Genomic DNA, 20,986 nt, shown 5'->3' on the forward strand with positions numbered 1-20,986 from the left:
CAGTTCAACTGATTTTAGGCTTGATCCCTTAGCCAAATTTCAGACAAATCTCTGTGAGTATTCACTGCAGCGTCTAAAACATTGTCCTGCTAGATGTGGAACAATAGGGAGGGAAAGGGATGGCAGAGGAAGAGGAAGACTAGGGTGCCTACTGGGTTCACACACACACACGCTCCACACACTGCCATATGGCTCCCAACAGAAACAGTTCCCCAGCTCTGTTATAATGAATTACTATACAAATAAGCCAAAAAACCTGGATTGTTTAACGGGGTTTTTAAAATGTAGTTTTTGTTTTTTTTAGTGTCAGAGGGAGGTCTGAAGTACGGAATTTGTTTTACAAAGTTAAGACCCCCCTTTGAATTTCAGACCTCAATTGCACAGATTTCTGGGGTGCTAAAACACCAGGAGGATCCTACACATGTAAAGGTCTCCCATGTATGCACAGCAGAGGGCAGGTCCAGCAAGGGATGCAGTGGGAAGGGACAACTGGCACACTCCCTTCCTCCATGCAATTAAGATTTTATGTGGAATAATGTCCAAATAGAGCTTTTAAAAAGTCTCTCTGTGTGCAGAATCGGCACACTGTGATCATATATTCTTGTGTATGGAGGTTTTAGTGTGGGATCAGTCAACATTGCCTCATCCCCATTGGTATGTTGATTGAATGTTTGTGTGAGACAAGAACTCAAATAAGTCACAGTCAAAGGCTATAGTAAAAAAATCAACAACTCACCAACACATATTAGCAGCAGGTCATAATGATGTAGCTCAGACAAGGCCCTAGGAGAACAACAGTCATGTGATTGTACCAAAAGGATAAAGCATAGGGACCAAAGCAGACGATTCTGGAGACAATGTTCCAGAAGTTGTATGCTTCCACCAAAGGGTGCCACCCACTTAACTCCAAATGCAGGGGGACAAGTTCCAGGTAATGATGTTGGTGGGGGAAAAACAGGTTCCTGTCAGGCATCACAGTACCAGGCAGTTAGATCACTGTAAGTCGTTGTTGTTGTTGATAATAATAATAATAATAATAATAATACTGTTGTTATGTGCCTTCAAGTTGACTCTGTCATTGGGACCTTTGGCAAGATTTATTCAGAAAAGGTTTTCTACTGCTTTCCTCTATGGCTGAGAGTTGACTGAGAGCAATCCAGTGGGTTTCCATGACAGAGCAAGAATTTGAACCTTGATGTCTCAAAGTCCTAGTCCAGTTCTCTGACCATGCTGGCTCACCTTGTAGGTCAATATCAGCATGTTAAATTGTATGTGGAAATTAGCCAGTGCAGATCTTTAGTACAAGAGAAGGACAAACTCAAAAGATCTACAGTGCCTCTAATCAAGTATTTCACTAGGTAAACACAGTGTAAAGAAATATCACACCTTGATCTTTAAATTTCTACACTTGCTGCGATTCCTGAGTGAATTGTTGCTGAAATCTGTCTTGGCATCAACACCTGACAAATGTTCACAAGTTCTTTCATATATATAGTCCAAACATCTTACTAATATGCGTTCTTCCCTGATGTAATTCACTGAAGTGTGCTTACGCAAGCTGAATTTCATGATTTACTTCTAGGTGTCTGACATTATTTGGGTCATATATTGTGAGGGCAACTCAATATTTAATCTCAGTCATCTAGATTTGAGGTTCCAATCTGCCAGACTACCCATAGTTTGTTGATTTTGGCATATTTATTGCTTGCAATGATACTCTGTGTTTCACCATCTTTCATTCAGGCTTTGGGTATTTCCTGTTGTTTTCTGTGCTTCTGATCTCACACACATATATAGTGGGCTTTGGACCTATAATTAATCTATAATTAATGTTGCTTCAAAAGGGGGGCACAAATCCTCCTGGAAATAGAGCAGCTTACTGTGGCACTGCAGAAAAGACAAACTATGTGCTATTGAGAAGACATTATTAATTTGGGTTGTGAAAACTACTGTAGCTAAATCGAGAAAGAGAAATCCAAATATGCTCCCAGTTCTCACCTGGGTAGAAATATTCCTATCAGCTTCTTCTCTAATATCAGTATTTTGATTTTCCCAGGACATGAAGTGGATTGAAGAAAAGCAGGCATTATACAGAAGAAACCAAGAGCTAGTTGAAAAGGTATATATTTCCATTTCCATAAGAAACATAAAAATAAGTAGATGTGGTTAAGAAATTGAGAGGGAAAGATCTGTGGAACCAGAAACAGAGATGGTGCAGTTTCCAAATGAGCACAATGATATGTGAGACAACTTTTTAGTTTGGACTATTTCAATTCTAAATGCTAAGAGGATTAAAATGCTAAAAATTCAGTTTTAACTATTCCTGTTGTAGCAACAATAGCTTTAAGACTATTTTGTATATTTTATTTCAAAAAACTTTCAGCAGTCTTGTAAAGCAGATCACCCTTATTATTCCTATTGTAGATGTATTTAAAAAGAGGTGGCTTCCTAAGTGTTCATTCAGTATTCATAGAGTTATCTTTGCAAAAACTGAACCCAGTATTTCTGAACTCATATTCACTTCACTGAAAATGAAAGTTTTGAAGTGTTATCTTGTACAAAATTGCAAAAGGTGTGAATATTCTCTTTTTCTAGATAAAACAAATGGAGGCAGAAGAGGCTCGGTTAAAACATGATGTTCAGGATGCTAAAGATCAAAATGAACTCTTGGAATTTAGAATACTAGAACTTGAAGTAAGTATGGGCCAAATGTTTTCATATTTTGTCACAATAATTTTTGTTCTCTTACCAGGTGTCTTGTGATATAGGTACTTTTACTTGTGCACAGAGCATAATACAACAATATAGCTATGGTGCCTTCAGTGGGAAGCAAGAATGGCATCTCTTTGCTGCTTGTTTCTTGCAGTCACACTTAGACAACTTGGTCCCAGATGATGAGTTGGTTTGCACATGTCACTAAACAAATTTGATGTGCTAAAGCTAGAACAACCTTTAGTGAAAGTCAGGATTGCATACTCTTCTTTCCTTTATGGGTCAGGAGTAGTTTGAAAGCAGCCATTTTCACTTTTAGTTCACTGTGGCATTATTGTATATTCTGGGCCAAAAGATTGTGGTTAACATTAACTATACTTAGGGTCATTCACACTAGGAAATAACCCAGTGTGGAAACTGGATTATTTCCACGGTGTGCATACTCCCCCCAACTATACTCAATGTAGGCTTTTTTTTTGGGGGGGGGGGACACACCAAAGAACCCACTTGAGCCTGTGCATTTTGCACCAGGTCACTTACTGTGCCTTTTTCACAGCACCGCAGTGATTCAAATCTTCAGTAGTGAGAGTACTGGAGAGATCCAAATTGCACGGGAAATCGTTTTGAAAATAGAGGCACCTCTATTTTCAAAAGTTGAGAACATACACAGTACATGTGCGGCCTTTTGCTGTCTTGGTTCCATATACAGACCATACACTGAATATATATATATATATATATATATATATATATATTACAGATCCTCAGAGTTTCATGTCAAAACCTTTGAAGATAATATGTAAATGACAAATGCATTCTTAGTATTAGCTTTGACTTTCCCATCTTGTCCTTCTCTGAACTTTTTGCTACATTTGCTGATGTTCCTGATATAGAATTGTGACTATACATCATTATCATGCATGCTATTGTGAATTTGCTGACCATGCCAGACCAATGCCCCCTGGATGTGACATCATGCTACTGCAGGGAAGATTCCCCCCCGCCCCAACTGAAACAAAAATCTTTAGTTTAGCCACTTACAGGACACTAAAATAATAATAATAAAAATTATTTTGCAGTACCTCGTGGCTTGAAAAACTAGTGTTCCAATCTTCAAATCTTGGGTCAAAAATAATGATAATTATTTATTCTGGACATATACGCAGGCAAAGGAAAAGAGATAAGATCATGGACATGGGGTTATAACTTGAAAAGCACAGTAATTAAAAATAGATGCCCTGTTAGCTCAAGTACACACATAACAACTGCCAGCACAGAAAGTGCTAGGAATGATATATTCATCTTCTGCTCCAGTCAAATATAAGTGAAATATAATTCTGGAAAAGTCTAGATGTGGGAGGGAGCCTCCAATGCTTTGCTTTGCATGCAGAATCCATCCAGTTTAATCTCTGGATATTATTTAGGTAGCATGTGTTGGGAAAAACCTTACTTGAGACATTAGGGAGCTCCTTTAACAGAGCATGCTTTGCCAGGGTGAGTGAACAAATAATCGAATGTGGTATAAAACAGCTTCTGATAGCTTAAATATATGTCCCACAAATACTATTGAGGTTCTTTCTGTTGCCCAATGTGCATAATACTGAATGATCAGTGAGGGCACAGATAACTAAATTATCAATACCTGCTCTCTTATGTATGCAATTTACTCATTCTTTGTGTTTCAAACAGATATTCCTGAAATCTTATTATTTTCTACATCATTGATTTGATTATAGGAAAGAGAAAGAAGATCTCCAGCTATCAATTTTCATCACATACCTTTTACTGAGGGGAAAAGTCCCTTACAGGTGTATTGTGAGGCAGAAGGTGTAACAGTAAGTAATTCCAGGTAGTTTTTTTTAAAACCCTTCTTCATTTAAACACGGTATTGTATCTTATTTTTCTGATGTTCTCTTCCCAATATACTTCTCTCTTGCTAGGATATACTGGTAGCAGAGTTGATGAAGAAACTGGACATTTTAGGGGATAACGCCGTAAGTGTATGTTCCTTTAATAAATTGTCCATGTTTCTGTTAATATGTTTTGTCCTTTTGTCCAGATGACATTATTGAACTCTCCCAAGCATGTTTATAATTGTCTGCTTCTCTTTGTAGATTTATGTTACATTTTGACTGGGGCAAGTGATGGCTACAGGACAATATTTGCATGTTATTGTCATATATACCAATAAGATCATTAACTCTCTTAATGTTGTGGTAATGTTATTTAATTTTATATTCCTTTTCTAAAAGATGAACACAGCACATTCATATTTTTGTTTCTTATGCTTCCCTGTTCTTTGCACATGAGTAAATTTCTCCCCTTGAAGTGAATGAGATAGCAAAGTGTTTACATCTGACAGAATTCTGTCCTTTGTTCTATGTAATCTATTGGTCAATTAAGAAAGAAACATTTCAATGAATATGATATATTAAGAGTTTTTTCCATGTTCAGTGAAGCCATACTCTTAGTAGAAATATCATAGGTAATATGGATATTGAATACATTCCTCAAGCACCCTAATAGTAATGACATCCCAAGTTTGGGGGGGGGAGCTGAATCCACTCCAGGTTTTAATGCTGAACCCTATATCTAAAACATGTTCAGAAAGTTGGCTAGCTTCTGATTAGTTAGCCCCAGCTTCAGCTTCAGCTTTGCTTTGGACAGCTTCTCAGACAAGTCTGAGATTTGTCACTTCACCAGAATAAACAACATATGCCACCAAAGCTGTATGTAGTTGAAAATACCATCCCGCATTATCAGTACCCAAATGGCAATCAATAGCATTCACATGAACTGGATTGGAAGAGGGACTTTTCCTTGAAACATTAACCTGCACACATACTCCAAAACTATACAAAAATTGTATATAGGAATTGTGACATCCAGACATGTTCACTGAGCCGTAATGAAATGTACAGTTGGCCCTTCTTACACAGATATTTTATACATGGATTCAAACATCCGTGGTTTGAAAGGGTTAAAAAAAGTATAAGTTTCAAATATCAAACCTTGATTTTCCATTTTTTTATAAGGGACACCATTTTGCTATGTCATTATATTTAATGGGACTTGAGCATCCACGGATTTTGTTATCCACGGGGGATCTTGGAACCAAACCCCAGGGTATAACAAGGGTCCACTATATGTTATTTGGAGCTACCATGGAATTACCATGAATATCTTCCAGTCTTGTTTCTATAAAGCCTTCAGATCAGTTGCTAAAGACATCATAATACAATTTCATGCATAGGCTGACCAAACAGTGGGTAAGTCTTCAGTTCATCAAGTCATAAAACCAGAGGTGTGCCCTCTGGTCATGAGTATCCATTCTCTGTTTCTTAAGGCTATATGATTGACCAATGGGAAAATATCTTAATAAGTATAATATAGGCAAGCAAAGGATTTCAGTAACATTAGATGAAAGTATTTATGGAGACTTTTTGCTGACAGTTCATTGTGTTAGTATTTTATACACAATAATTAACAGCAGAAAATGCACATGTATCTCAGCACTGGATTGATAGATCACCTATTTTAAAAGAATTTCATAATTACTAAAGTTAGTATTGTTGCAAAAAAATACTAGTTTAGCTTTGTAGCTTTAGATTTTAAAATAATGTTTAGAAGATACCAGAATAGCCCCAGAAGCTGAAAGCAAGTGAAAAGACCTGTGCACTGATAATAATTTTATTCCGCTCTTGACGCAGAACTTAACAAATGAAGAGCAAGTAGTTATCATACAAGCAAGAACGGTTTTGACTTTGGCAGAAAAGGTAATGACACATTTTTTTTCTCCCTCTAAGAGTCATTCAGAGGCTATTTTCACTGATTTTACTGGTTTACAACCATAACAGTCACATATAGTATAGCAGAGTAGATACTCTTTTATCTTTGCCTTCTTCTTCAATCCAGTATTCAAAAATGATTCTAAGAAAGGGGCCTTTTCACTATATATATAGTTCTATGATTCCATTTTAACTGCTGTGGTTCCTTCCTATGGAATCCTGGGAATGGCAGTTTAGGGAAAGTTATTTAGCATTCTCAGCCAGATCTGTCTAATGTATCACTAAAGTACAAATGCCAGGATTCAGCAAAATGGAACCATGGCAGTTAAAGTGGAATCATAATAGTAGTATAATTGTGTGGTGTGAAATAGGCCCTGGTCTACACATTATTTTTCTCAAGTAAATAATAACTGAAATTTCCTCCTTATGTAGTCTTCTCAACACCTTCACTATAAGATCTACAATGGTTCAGTAGATTGTAGTTTTTGCTTCAAATGCAAAATGTCTATGCCAGGACTGCAAGGTGCAATAGATGTGAAATGTGCAGAATAATGGCACTGGTGCAAGGATGATGTCCAAACAAAGAACATTTAAAATGTAATCCCTGTGATCATGGCAACATATGTACTAGCTTAAAAAACACAATGCGAATTCCTTAGGGCAGAATCCTGTTGCTGACATACACACATGTAACATGCAGTTCTACATATATGTTCCACTCTTTGGGCATTGTGAAAGGAGTGCTCCATTATCTCTTTGTGCAGCATTCACTAACACCACCCTAGCAGCTTTCAAGAACTAGAATGTGCTGCTCCAACCATTTACTGGCTGGAAGGGAAGGCAGAGGTGTCCAGACATTGCCTGGCCCCACTCCAGTTTTTCAGCCAAGAGAATAAAACTGTTCTCACCCTCTTGCATCTTCTGTGAATCTTCAAAGTTCCAGGAAAGCAACCTTAGCTGTCTTCCCCAGCTTTAACTGCAGCCAAGTGCTGCTTGGCCATCTTTGAGCCCCCACCTCTGGCCAGTAAACATTGTGCCAGTGCATTCCAGTTTTTGAAAGTTCCCTTCTGGAGGCAGGAGAGATGCAGAATTGTGCAGGCAAAGCATTATGCTTTGTCTGCATAGGGTATTATTATGGCCTAGGAAAGTAATGTTATAGATGGGTGCAAAAGGGACTTGCAATAAAACATTGCGTATGGAGTGGTCCTGTTCATTTTTCCAACTAAACAACCATGCCTTCTTTCAGGATGCTCTACACACACACACACACACACACACACACACACAGAGAGAGAGAGAGAGAGTTCTGCCAAGGTAGTCAGTCGTGATGGAGCTTGTTGTTGATTCTTTTTTATTTCTGTTTGTCACTGGAAACCTTGAGGCTCTCTGAACACGTTGATACACCCCTCTTGTTTCTTCCCCCTTCTTTTTCTGTGGAGATGGTATATGATGACAGCTGAATTTGTTGTCAGTATATCTGATGAATTTATAAACATTATGTGCAACACCCTTGTCCATGTATAGAATCCAACCCAAAACTCAGAGTGTCCTTTCTAGATTAAGGCAATGGAGTGACATGATAATAGGAGTCACAATCAGAGCTTGGAATGAGCAGCCAATGGCTATGCTGGCTGGGAGATTCTGGGAGTTCTAGTACAAAAAATAACTCTTCTAAGCTCTTGTCATCATTACCAGTTTTAGATCACTTTCTTTTTGTTTCTGGGTTATAAACTAGCAGTATAATATAGTGTTTTTCTTTGTTTGTCACTGAAATGGTCAAATGTATAGTATGGGACTTAAGATAATAGCTGGATGATTAATAGCTAGGCTGTTCCTTTTGTCAAATCTGTTTATCTGACTTGGAACTTCATCCTCTATTATCTCTGTGCAGTGGCTGCAGCAGATAGAAGTAACAGAATCAGCATTGCAACAAAAGATGATAGATCTGGAAAATGAAAAGGTAATCTAGGAGTTCATCACACTGTTAAACCACATTAACTTGTGAATAAAAATTAGATTTACATGATGCTTATTCAGACTAACAAATTCTCATTTAATCTTTAGGAACTGTTTAGTAAACAAAAGGGATATTTGGATGATGAACTTGATTACAGGAAGCAATCTTTAGATCAAGCACATAAGGTAAGTCAAAGAAATTATGAAAGAAAAATAGTTTTGCCTCAATTTAATAAATATTTATCCTGATCTGCCTCAGTGACTTTTGAAAAGACATCTTGCTGGACTCTTACCAGTAATCCAAGTCCAAATTTAATTCAAAGAATAGACCTTGAGTCTTCAGAAGAACACCCTGCTTGCCAATTTTAGGAACAATGAAAGCTAAAATTTAAAAACTGAGAATATACTATCACTGTTTGGACCAGGAATGTAGACTCAGCAACTGAACAGTGGCTAATTTAAAAAAATTTCAAGCTCTATCTGTAAATAATTGAGGCTTATTGCTTATTGCTCCTGGTCAGAGGAGACAGCAAATAATCCTTCCATATTGCAGTGAATGACATTCAAAATCAGAGGATTCTCACATTTCATGTTTAGAAAAGGGAATAGTGTTGGTTCCTTTTCTGTCCATTTCTGGATCCAAGCTTAGAAATGACATTAAATATATCACCAGTTTGTTTGTGCGTGTCTTTCATTTTAAATAGGAGTGGAAAAGGACTGGAAAAGACCACTACGTATAACTTGTAACCCATGCACTCTTGAGATTTCCAGTAGGCGAAGAGTGTCAGGAAGGAGTTACAGTCTTCCCTAGACCCATGGCTCTTTCAGGGTACAAGGATTGTATCAGGAAGCTGGCAAGTAAATATTTGTCTCTGCAAGCCTAATAAGTTATGGTTTATTGACTTATCTTGAGGGACAAAGACATTTCAGATTAACCCTATATATGTGCTCATTCACTATCATTCAGTTTATCAGACATTCACAGTTCACAGTTATGTTCTGTTCCATGCATAATCATGTATCAGGGATTATGAAATGGTGCATGAAATGAAAGGTCCTGCAGACTTTCCCTAATGCACACAGAATGGATTGCTGTATTATCACAGCTAGAAAGACTCTAGTCTGCCCAGTATTAGTCTCAGAAACTCAACAAAAATATGGAAATCTTTTCACATCAAACAGTCGTTCTCCCAGCTTTAAAGATTAGAGAAAGATGCTTTCCCCCAAAAATATCACAGGGTTTTCAATTTCTCATGAATAAAAGCTCCGCTTGCTGTTGGTGTGTAATTCCATGAAAAGGTCTAGATGAGTGGTGAATGTGAGCTCTCAGGAAGAGACAATGGTCTTTCCATGCTGCAGTGGCTCAAAATATATCATTATGTGGGGGAGTCATAAAAGCACACAACAGCAACAATAAAGTAATAAACAGATCAAAGAATTATGAGAGAGCAACAAAATTGTATTTATTAATTAATTTTGAGTTTAGACTTGGATTCCACCTCTAAGATCTCTTATTGTGTGTGTATTAACAAATACAGTTATTCCAAAATTAAAAAACAATCTGAAATTGAAAACACTTGTGGTCCTAAGCATTTCAAATAAGGGATACTCAATCTGTGGAGTAATTATGTTGAAACTGTGATGAACAATAGAGCTTGAGAAGGTGGCCTTTTTTTTTAACTATCACTCCTAGAATTCCAAGCTCTGACAAAGAGACATTTGAGATTTGTAGCCCAAAAGATAAAAGAAGAGAATATTCCCAAAACAAACATTACAAAGGGAAAGAACATCCTGATGAAAATATTTTTGGGCATGCCATCCTCTAGTAAGGTTCTGGGGAAATTATGGTAGGGCTGCTGAGTCTATGGGAAAGTCCCAGAGTAGATTTCTTAAATCCATTCTAGCAATCCCCAAGGGGACTCCAATTCTTAAATCAATTTTCTTAAATCAGTTTTAGCAATCGCTAAGGTGAATCCAAGGGTTCTGCTATAGGCAAACATTAGCTGTCCCTCTTACTGCATGAATTCATTGCTGCTGGTTGAGGTTATAGAGAAGGTTCTTGACCCTACTGATCTAGCAATTAGCAAGCACTCATAGAACAAAATACTAATGAAGAACTCTACAGGTACAAATAACATTATTCTTTTTCTGTTTAGCACATTCTGGAACTGGAAGCCATGCTTTATGATGCCCTTCAGCAGGAAGCAGGAGCCAAGATGTCAGAAATTCTTTCAGAAGAAGAGAGGGAGAAGTTGAAGAATGCTGTGGAACAATGGAAGCGGCAAGTTATGAGTGAACTTCGAGAAAGGGATTCCCAGATTCTCCGGGAAAGAATGGAACTGATTCAACATGCACAACAGGTAGCCTTGGAAATGTGGTTATGACAGTGTGTGTCAATTTCAAGTCTTCAGAAGATGAACAATTTTTCATTTTATCCACGTTTCTTCTGTGCTTTCCTTCTAAAGCAAGATGTGACAACTGAGGAAATGACTGTGACAGGAGCAAAAGACATCAGTCCCCCCCCCCCAAAAAAAAAACAACAACCTTAGTTGCACTTGAACAGAGAGAAACCCTTTTAATCATAGCCATTCTGGCAGTATATATAGATTAAAAAATAGATGTGGGGGGAATTTTTAATCTTTGAGGAGAAGTACAAGTTACAAACTACACAGGTCTCCTGCCAGGAGTTGTAGCGCATCTTAAAAGAAAATGCCTACCTCTTCTCTAAAAAATGTTGGAATATTTATTTATTTAGAATGGTATAATGGTTTGATCATTGGACTACAACTCTGGAGACCAGGATTCAGTTCTCCACTCAGGCATGGAAAACCACTGGGTGACAAGCCACGCACTCTCAGCCCCAGAAAACCCAGTAATAGGATTACCATAAGTCGTAAAAGCACACAACAGCAACAACAGTTTATTTATTTAAGTTATTTCTGTATCTCCGCCCAACCTACAAGGGCTTCCAAGGCAATGAATAAATAAAAATAATTAAAACAATACAAAGATTTTAAAATATACATTAAAATTAGATTTTAAATCTTTTTATAAAAATTTTGAAACAGTTAAAGCAGAACAGTTTCAAACGTTAAAGACCATCTAGAACAGCACTGGCTTAGCTGCCTACTGTGAATTCAAACTAATTGGAGCCAGCTTAACTTTCTTCAACAGTGAGTTCCATAATTATACATAAAAAGCCCTGTTACATGCACATACCAACCTATCCTTGCAAGTTATTGCAACACAACAGGGCCTCTGATTTTGGACAAGCTCCTGTACAAACAGGTAGCCTTGCAGATATCCTCTTGGATAGCTATGCTGACCATAAAATAAAATCCAAAACTGAAAGTACATATTATAGTGATATTTTTATTAGGACAAGGAGAAGGCACACCATCATCTTTACTCTATCTTTCAAAGCCCACTGGCTTCTTCATCAGGAAAGATGGTAAAAACTCATACAAGGGAAGAAAAACATCTCAGAGCTGTAGCTCAAGACCCTAAAATCTAGACACCTGAAATTTCCTATGCATAGGGGCATATGAGTTATTTTATTTTTAAAATGCATTAATTTTAGTTACCTGAAATGTGCTTGAAACCTACATTACTACTCAGGCTTAACCCTTAACATAATTTTTCAGTTAGTACAGTTTTAAGATGTGATGAGCATAGTGTAGGATAGATACAAGATCTCTATCTTACCTGTTCTGTGCACAGAGTAAACAGGCTATTCCTTCAGAGCCCTGTAGGGGGCACAGTCTGTACATTCTGACATATATGTAATTTGGCTTGAAGGCCTCTGTATCAAATTAAATTGATAGCTCCTTCCACTCCAGATTCACATGACAGCATGATATGTACCTATGCGAAAGCTGTTGGATCCCAGAGGCTTCCTGGAGGTTTTCACTTTGGGGGAAAGGGTTTGCCAAATGTCACTCCACTATTAAAGAAAAGTCATGTGAATCTGAATGGAAGTTCTCAAGATACTGTTAGCAGAATTAAAAATGTCTGATGGATTTATACCATAGCTCAACCCCATTCTAATATTTTCAAACAAATCTTTTGAATATAATTTCCCCTCTCCATTCCAATGTAGCACTAATGCTGAATTTTAATTTTCACAGAGAATTAAGGAGCTAGAAGAAAGAATTGAAGCTCAAAAGAGACAAATAAAGGAGTTAGAAGAAAAGGTATGTCAATAAAACTGAAGAGACTGTGGCATGCTCTAGAAAGGAGCGTACAAAGGAGAATTTGTGGGTTTGGTACAACATCATTTAAAGCTGGATACTCTCCTAATTTCCCGGTTGGACAGAGGAAATGCTTTGGTCATGATATGACAGGTTGCAGTCAGAATAATTCAAGATGTTATTAAGCACATATGTTTTGGAGCTGGAGAGGAGAAAAGGTTACTTTAAGCTAACCTAGGTCTATTCTCTATTGGTTGGTTCCTACTAGAATAAATTCATAAAACCAATTGTTAAATAGTGAGTCAACCCCTATGTAAATCCATCTAATCTCATTAGGACTACTAGTAGAAATCAAGCTTTGGTTTTCTAAAGACAAAAATGTCCTGTAATTTATTTCAGTATAATATATAAATGTTCTTGAGTTGTAAACCCATTAAAATAAAGAGGAAATGTCTGTGCTGTCCTCCAAACAGGTATTTTGTAGTTTATGAATTTACCTGAACTACTTTTAAAAACTGCAACAGCTGTCCCACAAAACAAGGAGAGATGGTCCAGTTTTCAGCATTCTCTTTTTCGCTGTCTTAGGAAGAGAGATATCAGGGCAAAACTGGAAAGGCCAAGACTTGTGCTTTAGGTTCTTCAGAGAAAGAGCATGAAGACAGAGAACAACCTGGACAGAATAAGAAGTTTATCTTGGTTTTTAGGCCAGCATTCCTCAACCTGGTACCCTCTAGTTGTGTTTGACTGGTTTCCATAGTGCTCAGCCAACACAACCATCCCTATGCTTCTTGAGGGTGATGGGAATTGTATTCCAATATATTTGGAAGGCACCAGGTTGGGCAAAACTGCTTTACTGCACAGAACTGTAGTTTTCTTGATCTTCTCACCTGGGACATAGTTATCTCCATAGCTCATACTAAAAATGGCCCAGTCTGATTTGTCCACTGAATCAATTAGAAGTTTTCTTCACTGATTCATTTAAAGCAGTGGTACACAAACTTTGGTAATCCAAGTGTTTTAGACTTTTCTTTCCAAAATTCCTACCTGTTGGCCAAGCTCCTTCCTTTGACTCACCAGCCACCAAAGGTTCACTAATCTTGGAGGAAGGCAGATATCTGCCTTAGCAGCTGTCAGTGCCTTTTTAGGGACAACAACAAAAACACCGTGACTGCAGTGTGGCATTCTGTGAGTGGACTGGAATCCACTTCCTCAAATGTAGTCCTTATAAACATTGCAAAAAGCATAGATACTTTCCCTCTTATATTTGTCTGCCAGTTCTGCAGTTCTCAAGATTACTTAGACTTGTTTTTTAAACATTTTGTCAGCCTTTTGGATTCACATCACAACCCACTATCCCACAGGCTAGGTTCCTCTGAGAAAATCTGTCAGTGTTTGGAGAGAACAGAGACAGAGCCCAAAGTGGTCAAAGTCTGAGCCACCTCATGCCCATACACTTTCTTTTTTACACACACTGAATCGACATGACATTTACAGAAATGAGGTAAATTGGTGAACCAGCATGGGTGGCATGGTGGTTTCAGTGCTGGGTTAGAACTCCAAGAGACCAGGGTTTGAGAGCCTGACCATATGAGAAAAGAAAGCCAAAACAGGGCAGAAGGATAGCTGCTTTCTCCACACCTCTCCACATGCTATCATAGTACTTCCGTCCTCTTTCTTAGAGAGATGGTCATTAAAAGTATGCCTTTTGTCAAATGGATTTTTCCAGCTTGACAAAAGGCACACTTTTATGACTGTCTCCTTCAACAAGAGAATGAAAGTGCTACTATAGCACGTGGAAAGGCATGGAGAAAGCTGCTACTCTCCCACTCCATTTCAGCTTCTTTTCTCATGTGCTAAGGCTCTGAATCCCCACTCAGAAAAGGTAGCCAATTGAGTGACACACACCTAGCCTTTGAGGAAGGCAATGGCAAACTACATATGAATAAATCTTTCTAAGAAAACCCTATAGGATTGCCATAAATCTGAGTCAACTTGAAAGAAACTAACAACAACACCTCTGTTGGTGCCTGTGCTGCTTCTTTTCAATAGGCTGTCATGTCTTGTCTAGACTTGCTGCTGGTTTCTTACTAGGCCTCCTATAAATTTTCTTTTTTTCTCTCTCTTTCCATTATCCTTTCCCCCCTTTTTCTTTTTTAGTTTTTATTTTTGTTTCTATTTTTCTCTTTAGCTTTCATTCTTTGGTCATAGTACACCCATCCACATGCAAGAGGTAAGTATCCTGGTTACTCATTGTCTATTTCTGTTTTGCTTACTGTCAAACTCAAGTTCTCTTATGGCAGCAGCATAAGATTTCATGTATCTTTTTTATGTAAGGAAGGACTTACCTGGAAGGACTCACAAACGTTTTTTATAAGACAAAAAATAGAGCGACACTCTTCATTCTGACCCTGTCTTCAGTCTGGAAATTTTACCTAATAAAACTCTATTTAAATACAGTCATCCCTCTGTGTCCATGAATTCTTTATCCATGGATCCAACCATCCACACCTTGAAAATATTTTTAAAAAATATAAATTCCAAAAAGCAAACTTTGATTTGCCATTTTATATGCCATTGTATTTAATGGGACTTGAGCATCCACAGATTTTGTTATCCATGAGAGTTCTTGGAACCAAACCCCAGTGGTTGGGGAGGACATGGTATGTGACCCATGTGTACACAGCCCATGTCTTGCATGATTTTTTATGACAAAACTCTTTCATATGGAGAGACATCAAATTGTCAGCTCATGTAATAGCCATTTTTCTCAGCTTACTTTCTGGATACTTTGTTTACATCACAAAATAGCTCAGTCCATCAGTGTACATATAAGCCCAACTCTACCACTGTGGTGTTGCCTATCTCCATATATCAGAAATTACAAATGTGGTAACGCTTGGAAAACTTAGGCGGGATACAGACGGGCAAAAAGGGGTGTGTTCATGACGTCATGAAGGTAGAGCCTTCAGACGGCCCTTACCTGAATGCCGCCATGAACACGCCGCCCGCACGCCCCAAGCGGGAAGAAGCGGCATTAAAAAGGTGCTGCTTTTCCCCGCTTCTTTTCTGTATGATGCGGCAAAAGAAAAAAAAAGCCCCGTTTTTGGCCGCCTGTGAGGAAGCTGCCTCTCTCTTTGCAGCGTCCTCCGAGGCGGCGGTTTGGAAACTGCGGGTCAGAAACGGCCCCAGGTGAGGCGTCTTCACTGCCCCCCATGTGGAAGCCCCATCACCTGAGCCACGCCCCCGGGGCAGGCGGTCTGGAGGCTCCGTATTCAGCAGAATACACCTCCAAGACGTCTTCCCCTCCCGTCTGTATCCCGCCTTAGTTTGGTCTTCAGCTTTCTCAGTTTCCATGCTGGCTGGTCAATTTTGGGACTAGTGGATCAAAACTTTTCCAAGCTCTGTATGTGTAAAGCAGGCCAAGTGTGTGAGAGAGGTCATGTTTCAAGTGTTCCTTTAAAGAAACTGTAACTTTTCAAAAGATTTTGTTTTTGTTTTTCTTCTTTCAGCCAAGCACCCCTTCTCTAATGGAACAATGGAACAGTAGCTGCCCAAGTTGCAGGAGGGAAAGGCATCGGCATTTCACAAAACTAGACTGCATCTGTATTTTGACACTGAAGACTATAGATCTAATCTTTTTGACCATTTTTATAATGAAGAAGAATCTGTGTGGATTTTATTTTGAAGTGAAGCCCGACCTTCTGAAAAGCATAACACTATAACTTTTTACAAACTAGTCTTACAACAGTCAATGAAGAAAGCCAAAAAAAAAAAAAAAATTAAAAACTACTGGCTTCTTTAAAGGAAGCCTCATCTTTGCTGCTCAAAACAACTTCAGCTTTATATGAAAAGCAGTAAACTCACTCAGATGAAGTGAGTGTATTCCAGTTCCCTGCTAAGCAGGCAGTAAACTACTTCTGTCAAGAAGTAAACATGTCCTGTTTTGTACTTCTGTCCTTTGTACTGTTTATTCGTATTTGCATATATATTCATCTTGAGGGAAGGTTTTGAAAGAGTTCCAGGCTAGTCAATGGTGAATATATGAGTGAGTGAGTGGATGAATGGAAACATGAAAGGTGTTCCAAATTAATTTTGTTCATGGAAATGAGTTGCTAAATGCAATTAGGTTGGTGGTAAATAATTTAAGAAATGTCTTTTCCCCCCCACAAAATGAGATATGTGAAATTGTTTACTAACAACCCCCTGATATTAATAATGTGGGCTCATGTGATAATAAAGTTTGGAATACCTTCAAAAGGTTCCCAGTTTCATTTTGATCTGAGGTTTCAATGAAGCTTATTTACAGAATTTGCAGGAAAATGGCACAGTACTTAATGCTTAATGCGCTTAAACTCCTGGGTGTTTTAAAAACCAAAGCAAAAGCAGGAAGAAAACAGAAAGTTAAAAAGGTTTGGATCTATAAGGTCTGTAATAGAAAATCATCAAGAAGATTTTTGGTATAAGAAAATGAGAAAGCACAAACAGCAAATGGAAATGGATCTTTTGGACTGAATGTTTCTAAAAGTGTCACATGTACATTAAGAAGCCAAGAAACTGTGAAAGGAAGCAGAGATATACATAAAATTGTCAAGATAAAAGGCAGCCATGTGCTAAAAGATTTACAAGTGGATATAACAAAAGACATTTATATTCTCCATCTGCAGTTCTCAAAAAAGAGAAAAGGAAGAGGACAGAGACAAGATACCAATTCTCCCAGACCAGAAGTGATTGTGACTTTCAAGGAGTTACCCAAAGGTGAGAATTGAATCTCTTGTGCATTCACTGACGTTAATAAACTTTTTGATGATGTTTTTCTTCAGTATTGTGGCCTTTCTTGGGCCTCAAACAGTCCAAGTAGGCTCCCAAAAATGGCAGAATTGCCCATTAATTTGAGAGGTATAGTGCTTAGTAAAAATGTTAAAGTTCAGGGGACATAATGGGATGGTGTGGTACTCCAAGGTCTTGTTGGAGCCAGTGTAGTTCACACCCACACACAATTGCCCAGCTCTGAATTAAATGATTGGATTGTTGTTTTTGACAGGTATTAGCTGCTTCACCATTGAGGGGGGATGTAAAAGCTTCCTTCCCTTCCCCAGTAAACCCCATAGTCAGGAAAAGGATTTGGGAGTGATGGGGGGGATACTGAGGATGGACATCAAACCTGGGGACCCAAATGATCCGACCTAAACCCATGAACACACATTGTTCTTCCTGTAAAGAATAATGCAAGTGCAGTATCCAGTACAGTTTTAGTTTTGCAAGTACCTTATATACTTGACTATAAGTCTAGCTCATATATAAATCAAGAATAGGTTCTTGGGGCCAAAATTATGGATTTTGATATGACCCATGGATATGTCAAAGGTAAAAGTTAGGGGCATGTAACAAAGGATGTAAAGGATGATGCAAAGGAAACTGATGCCAGAAAACATTCTGGCAGATATAACTGTTTATACTCATCCTAAATGTTGGATGGATGAGAGAGTAGAGGGTATCCATGCTTCTTTTTGGTGTTCCCAGGATGGACTAAGCACTCACCTTTTACCACTCTATTCAGAGAAAGGGGATGTATATGAGTTATAGTACTTACATTGACCTGTGGATAAGTCAATCCAGGTTTTTTGCATCAATTTTTTGACTAAAATTTCTTGACTTATACATGAATATATACATGTGTGAATACATTGTGAAACTGTCCATACAAATGGTTAGGCTAGAGATGAACTTGTATAAATGTTCACTCTATTAGTATTGGATTGGATTTAGGCCATACTAGTTGATTTTTTTTCATATTTTATTCATTTTATGTACTATTCTAGCTGAACCTTGGGGAACACTTTTTGTATTCTGTATTTTCTGAATCTTTACTAAAATTTTATTTATAAATATCGATATATCTAATTATTTTATTATTTTATACCACAAATATATAAAATAGTACAGTACATAATATAAGGCTATTATTTAGCATATGTAAAGTCATAAACATAATTCCAATTCCAATTCCAGATTCCAAATACAATAGAATACTTCAAGCAATATCATTTATATAGCTGTTGGCTTCTACTTGATTTGGTTGGTCTATTGGATTTAGGGTTTAGATTCTAATCCTTAGATTCCAGACCAAAAATGTGTTTGTACAAATATATGAATTTAAAAAAATCACCCATTCTTCAACCCAGTTCAAATCGATTAAAGAATCAGTAAGCTTTTGAATAAGACAGTAAGCACACTATTCTCCATCTATGCTCTAATGGTTGCTTACTTCAGTGAGACTTATTTCTGAGTAAGAGTTGCTCAGTTCTTTTTAGGCAAAAGAAAATGGGTCTTACTACTGAGTATGTAGGCAGAGAATTGCAGTCTTAAGGTAATATGGCTTGTATGGCAAATACTATTAAACCTTTGTTGTGCTCAACTAGGACAAGGACAAATCTTTTGGTTAACATTGTTTGTGATGTTTTGCTAAATAAATGGTGAGTTCTTTTAGGAAAAGGCCAGTCTTCTCCTTCTCCATCCCACCCTGTCTTAGAAACTGAATAACTTTGTTAGAGAGCAGTTGAATGTCAAATAGAGCAGCTATGTGCTTGTCCAGTTTTTGTGTCTTCAGCTGTAATCCCAAGAATATTTTTAAAATTCCAATGCCAGTAATGAATTCGTTTCCTAATAAATCTTGGCTTAGAATATATGAATGAACTTCATTTCCCCCCCAAAAATAGGTTCATCCACATGGGGGAGCTCCAGCCAAAATTAAATGCACTGCAATTGTATCTATCTATATCTATATAGTGGCACTATCTTATTTAGACCAATCAAAAAGGTGCAGATTTGGCCTGCTTTTTCCTTCCCTCTTTATTTTGCTTGATTAAGAGATCTGGAAGGTTTTGAATAACAGGCATATATTTCATGTCTTTTGTTTAGGCTAATAATGGTATTTGTAAAATATAGGATTTGGAATTTTTCTTGCAGCCAGTGCAGTGATCATTGCTAAACGCCGTGCCATAAAGTTACCACTGTGTAAACGGCCAGGCTGCTTCATGGTGGCTTCTTGCCACAGGGACATAGCCGGGGGGGGTCCATGGGGTCCAGACCCCCCCTTCCGTTAGATATAATGAATGGTGCGTGCTGCTGCACCGCTGCGCCCAAGCCCCATTATAATGGTGGCACTTAGTCTGGACCCCCCCCCCTTCCCAAAATCCTGGCTATGTCCCTGCTTGCCGGCTTCATATCATGTGTTGTGTGTACACCATACCCCCAAGCTGCTGGGAAACTGGCTTTTTTTGCCAGACTGTTCTGCCTCTAACTGTGGTTCAGTAAATCAGTACTTTCTAAACATCAGAATGTTTAAGTCATTATAGAGGCACGTGTCCAGTTGCTAGTCTCTACTATACTACACCTTTTGAATTAATTGCTGCAAGGTAATTTAACAGTTTTATTGTTGTTAACTCCCTCGAGTCAATTTTGACCCATGCCATCTTCAAGACTCCCTGTCCTCCACTGCTTTACTTAATTCCTACAAACTCATATCCATGACCTCCTTAATAGCATGCGGCCTTCCTCGCTTTCTACATCCCTCCACCTTTCCTAGCATTATTGTTTTTTTCCAGTAAGTCCTCCCTTCTCATGATGTGTCCAAAGTACAGCAGCCTAAGTTTTGTCATCTTGGCTTCCAAGGAGATTTCTGGCTTGATCTGCTCTAGGACCCATTTGTTTGTCTTTTTGACTGTCCATGGGATTCTTGGGACTCTTCTCCAGCACCACATCTCAAATGAATTGATTTTCTTCCTGTCTTCTTTCTTAACTGTCCAGCTCTCACATCCATACATGATAATAAGGAATACAATAGCTTGTATGATTCTAACCTTTGTGCTCAGTTGTATATCTTTGCATTTTAGGCCTGGGACAGATGGGCCCGAAGCGGCGTGCTGCCGCCACTGATACTAGGGTTCCAGAGTGCAGAGCAACTACATGCTCCAGAACACTAGTTCATCCAGGCGGTGGCATCATGGAGGCATCCCATCCATCCAGGCACCGCCATGATGACATAAGGGATGCGCAGTGTACAGATGTCGCTGCATGACGTCAGCCGGATGCCATAAAAAGCACCTGCTGTTTGCAGGTTCTTTTTACTCTAAAGAGACACCCCATGGTTTGGCTGCTGTGGTGTCCCTCCAGAGTTAAAATGGGAGCCTCAGTCCGCCATTTCGGGGCGGTTTGTTTTGTCCCTTACTTCTTTCATAGCCACCCTCCCCATTCTTAATCTTCTTCTGATTTCTTGGCTGCAGTCCCTGATCCTATCAATGTTTGATCCCAGGTATGAGAACTCTTTTACTATTTCTATTT

At 38.3% G+C, this 20,986-nt stretch overlaps 1 protein-coding gene across 30 annotated transcripts in view; it reads left to right on the plus strand.

The window, feature by feature from the left end:
* The window catches only part of JAKMIP3 (Janus kinase and microtubule interacting protein 3), a 132,786-nt gene extending 115,883 nt beyond the window's left edge, over positions 1 to 16,903 (plus strand). For 13 of the 30 annotated variants that reach the window (XM_089510178.1, XM_089510173.1, XM_089510176.1 and 10 more), the window contains 11 exons: positions 2,057 to 2,119; positions 2,596 to 2,694; positions 4,449 to 4,547; positions 4,653 to 4,712; positions 6,423 to 6,488; positions 8,392 to 8,460; positions 8,565 to 8,642; positions 10,613 to 10,816; positions 12,584 to 12,649; positions 14,835 to 14,876; positions 16,156 to 16,903. In XM_089510178.1, coding sequence (XP_089366304.1) covers positions 2,057 to 2,119; positions 2,596 to 2,694; positions 4,449 to 4,547; positions 4,653 to 4,712; positions 6,423 to 6,488; positions 8,392 to 8,460; positions 8,565 to 8,642; positions 10,613 to 10,816; positions 12,584 to 12,649; positions 14,835 to 14,876; positions 16,156 to 16,368 — 1,059 coding nt within the window. In that variant the 3' untranslated portion in view covers positions 16,369 to 16,903. Of the gene's footprint in view, positions 1 to 2,056; positions 2,120 to 2,595; positions 2,695 to 4,448; positions 4,548 to 4,652; positions 4,713 to 6,422; positions 6,489 to 8,391; positions 8,461 to 8,564; positions 8,643 to 9,160; positions 9,291 to 10,612; positions 10,817 to 12,583; positions 12,650 to 14,803; positions 14,877 to 16,155 lie in introns of those variants that run through there. The other 17 variants (XM_089510188.1, XM_089510190.1, XM_089510203.1 and 14 more) reach the window with 5 other exon arrangements.
* Positions 16,904 to 20,986: the final 4,083 nt, after the last annotated feature.

Source organism: Sceloporus occidentalis, unplaced genomic scaffold, assembly GCF_023333645.1.
Source record: "Sceloporus occidentalis isolate IW3139 unplaced genomic scaffold, rSceOcc1.0.p SCAF_2, whole genome shotgun sequence".
Taxonomy (NCBI): domain Eukaryota; kingdom Metazoa; phylum Chordata; class Lepidosauria; order Squamata; family Phrynosomatidae; genus Sceloporus; species Sceloporus occidentalis.